The sequence below is a fragment of the Oncorhynchus masou genome, chromosome 12 (assembly GCF_036934945.1).
Source record: "Oncorhynchus masou masou isolate Uvic2021 chromosome 12, UVic_Omas_1.1, whole genome shotgun sequence".
Lineage (NCBI taxonomy): Eukaryota > Metazoa > Chordata > Actinopteri > Salmoniformes > Salmonidae > Oncorhynchus > Oncorhynchus masou.
Window position 1 is genome coordinate 8,476,096 of NC_088223.1, and position 3,450 is coordinate 8,479,545.

Here is a 3,450-nt window from a genome sequence, read left to right on the forward strand (position 1 = left end):
ATTCCTACAGACACCATCCTAGATAAGCAACACATTCCTACAGACCCCAAAAGAGACAAGCAATGCATTCCTACAGACCCCAAAAGAGACAAGTAACACATATTCCTACAGACCCCAAAAGAGACAAGCAACACATATTCCTACAGACCCCAAAAGAGACAAGCAACACATATTCCTACAGACCCCAAAAGAGACAAGCAACACATATTCCTACAGACCCCAAAAGAGACAAGCAACACATTCCTACAGACCCCAAAAGAGACAAGCAATGCATTCCTACAGACCCCAAAAGAGACAAGCAACACATATTCCTACAGACCCCAAAAGAGACAAACAACACATATTCCTACAGACCCCAAAAGAGACAAGCAACACATTCCTACAGACTCCAAAAGAGACAAGCAACACATATTCCTACAGACCCCAAAAGAGACAAGCAACACATTCCTACAGACCCCAAAAGAGACAAGCAACACATTCCTACAGACCCCAAAAGAGACAAGCAACACATTCCTACAGGCCCCAAAAGAGACAAGCAACACATTCCTACAGACCCCAAAAGAGACAAGCAACACATTCCTACAGGCCCCAAAAGAGACAAGCAACACATTCCTAAAGACGCCTTAGGAGGAGTTTCAGTATATACCCGTAGTAATTACTATCCTGAAGCTTTTGTAAGAATGAGAGAAACTTGAAGAGACAAGTTCAGTAGTGAGAGGATTGGTAGGCTAGGTCAATATAGGACATACAGAACTATATTGACCATAGGGTGCAGTCTGTGTAGCCATTAGTCGACAGAAGGAGTAAACACCAGCACAGATAGAGGCCAATGCTCCTGCTTTTAGACTACGGTAACAATCAGACCAATCAGAAGAGACTCGTGTTCAACGGCAGACTGGTAGAAAAGGCCAGTAGGAAATACAAAGCAAAACCATTATGGAATTGAAGGTTGAAAGTGTGGCATTGGGAGGAATATACATTAGCGCAAGAAGGAGCCATACTGTCCTCATTAAACTGTCCTTCAGTAGGAGTCTTACTGTCCTCATTAAACTGTCCTTCAGTAGGAGCCATACTGTCCTCATTAAACTGTCCTTCAGTAGGAGCCATACTGTCCTCATTAAACTGTCCTTCAGTAGGAGCCATACTGTCCTCATTAAACTGTCCTTCAGTAGGAGCCATACTGTCCTCATTAAACTGTCCTTCAGTAGGAGCCATACTGTCCTCATTACACTGTCCTTCAGTAGGAGCCATACTGTCCTCATTAAACTGTCCTTCAGTAGGAGTCTTACTGTCCTCATTAAACTGTCCTTCAGTAGGAGCCATACTGTCCTCATTACACTGTCCTTCAGTAGGAGTCTTACTGTCCTCATTAAACTGTCCTTCAGTAGGAGCCATACTGTCCTCATTAAACTGTCCTTCAGTAGGAGCCATACTGTCATTAAACTGTCCTTCAGTAGGAGCCATACTGTCCTCATTAAACTGTCCTTCAGTAGGAGTCTTACTGTCCTCATTAAACTGTCCTTCAGTAGGAGCCATACTGTCCTCATTACACTGTCCTTCAGTAGGAGTCTTACTGTCCTCATTAAACTGTCCTTCAGTAGGAGCCATACTGTCCTCATTAAACTGTCCTTCAGTAGGAGTCTTACTGTCCTCATTAAACTGTCCTTCAGTAGGAGCCATACTGTCCTCATTAAACTGTCCTTCAGTAGGAGTCTTACTGTCCTCATTAAACTGTCCTTCAGTAGGAGCCATACTGTCCTCATTAAACTGTCCTTCAGTAGGAGCCATACTGTCCTCATTAAACTGTCCTTCAGTAGGAGTCTTACTGTCCTCATTAAACTGTCCTTCAGTAGGAGCCATACTGTCCTCATTAAACTGTCCTTCAGTAGGAGTCTTACTGTCCTCATTAAACTGTCCTTCAGTAGGAGCCATACTGTCCTCATTAAACTGTCCTTCAGTAGGAGCCATACTGTCATTAAACTGTCCTTCAGTAGGAGCCATACTGTCCTCATTAAACTGTCCTTCAGTAGGAGTCTTACTGTCCTCATTAAACTGTCCTTCAGTAGGAGCCATACTGTCCTCATTAAACTGTCCTTCAGTAGGAGTCTTACTGTCCTCATTAAACTGTCCTTCAGTAGGAGCCATACTGTCCTCATTAAACTGTCCTTCAGTAGGAGCCATACTGTCCTCATTAAACTGTCCTTCAGTAGGAGCCATACTGTCCTCATTAAACTGTCCTTCAGTAGGAGTCTTACTGTCCTCATTAAACTGTCCTTCAGTAGGAGCCATACTGTCCTCATTACACTGTCCTTCAGTTGGAGCCATACTGTCCTCATTACACTGTCCTTCAGTAGGAGCCATACTGTCCTCATTAAACTGTCCTTCAGTAGGAGCCATACTGTCCTCATTAAACTGTCCTTCAGTTGGAGCCATACTGTCCTCATTACACTGTCCTTCAGTAGGAGCCATACTGTCCTCATTAAACTGTCCTTCAGTAGGAGCCATACTGTCCTCATTAAACTGTCCTTCAGTAGGAGCCATACTGTCCTCATTAAACTGTCCTTCAGTTGGAGCCATACTGTCCTCATTACACTGTCCTTCAGTAGGAGCCATACTGTCCTCGTTAAACTGTCCTTCAGTAGGAACCTTACTGTCCTCGTTAAACTGTCCTTCAGTAGGAGCCATACTGTCCTCATTAAACTGTCCTTCAGTAGGAGCCATACTGTCCTCGTTAAACTGTCCTTCAGTAGGAGCCATACTGTCCTCATTACACTGTCCTTCAGTAGGAGCCATACTGTCCTCGTTAAACTGTCCTTCAGTAGGAGCCATACTGTCCTCATTAAACTGTCCTTCAGTTGGAGCCATACTGTCCTCATTAAACTGTCCTTCAGTTGGAGCCATACTGTCCTCATTACACTGTCCTTCAGTAGGAGCCATACTGTCCTCATTAAACTGTCCTTCAGTAGGAGCCATACTGTCCTCATTAAACTGTCCTCATTAAACACTAGATGTACTACCAGGGAGGGCTGGTACTGACTGTAATAATAGATGTACTACAAGACTAGATCTAGTACCAGGGAGGGCTGGTACTGACTGTAATAATAGATGTACTACAAGACTAGATGTACTACCAGGGAGGGCTGGTACTGACTGTAATAATAGATGTACTACAAGACTAGATGTACTACCAGGGAGGGCTGGTACTGACTGTAATAATAGATGTACTACAAGACTAGATGTAGTACCAGGGAGGGCTGGTACTGACTGTAATAATAGATGTACTACAAGACTAGATGTACTACCAGGGAGGGCTGGTACTGACTGTAATAATAGATGTACTACAAGACTAGATGTAGTACCAGGGAGGGCTGGTACTGACTATAAGACTAGATGTAGTACCATGGAGGGCTGGTACTGACTGTGAGACTAGATGTAGTACCAGGGAGGGCT

At 43.9% G+C, this 3,450-nt stretch overlaps 1 protein-coding gene across 1 annotated transcript; it reads right to left on the minus strand.

The window, feature by feature from the left end:
- Window positions 1-867: 867 nt before the first annotated feature.
- On the minus strand, window positions 868-2,973 carry LOC135549002 (cysteine-rich, acidic integral membrane protein-like). The gene has a single exon (XM_064979074.1). It carries the CDS (start codon window positions 2,971-2,973, stop codon window positions 868-870), a length of 2,106 nt encoding a protein of 701 aa, XP_064835146.1.
- Window positions 2,974-3,450: the final 477 nt, after the last annotated feature.

Bases quoted from the DNA above. Each gene is read 5' to 3' on its own strand.
- LOC135549002 (XM_064979074.1), bottom strand. From the start codon at position 2,973: ATGGCTCCTACTGAAGGACAGTTTAATGAGGACAGTATGGCTCCTACT.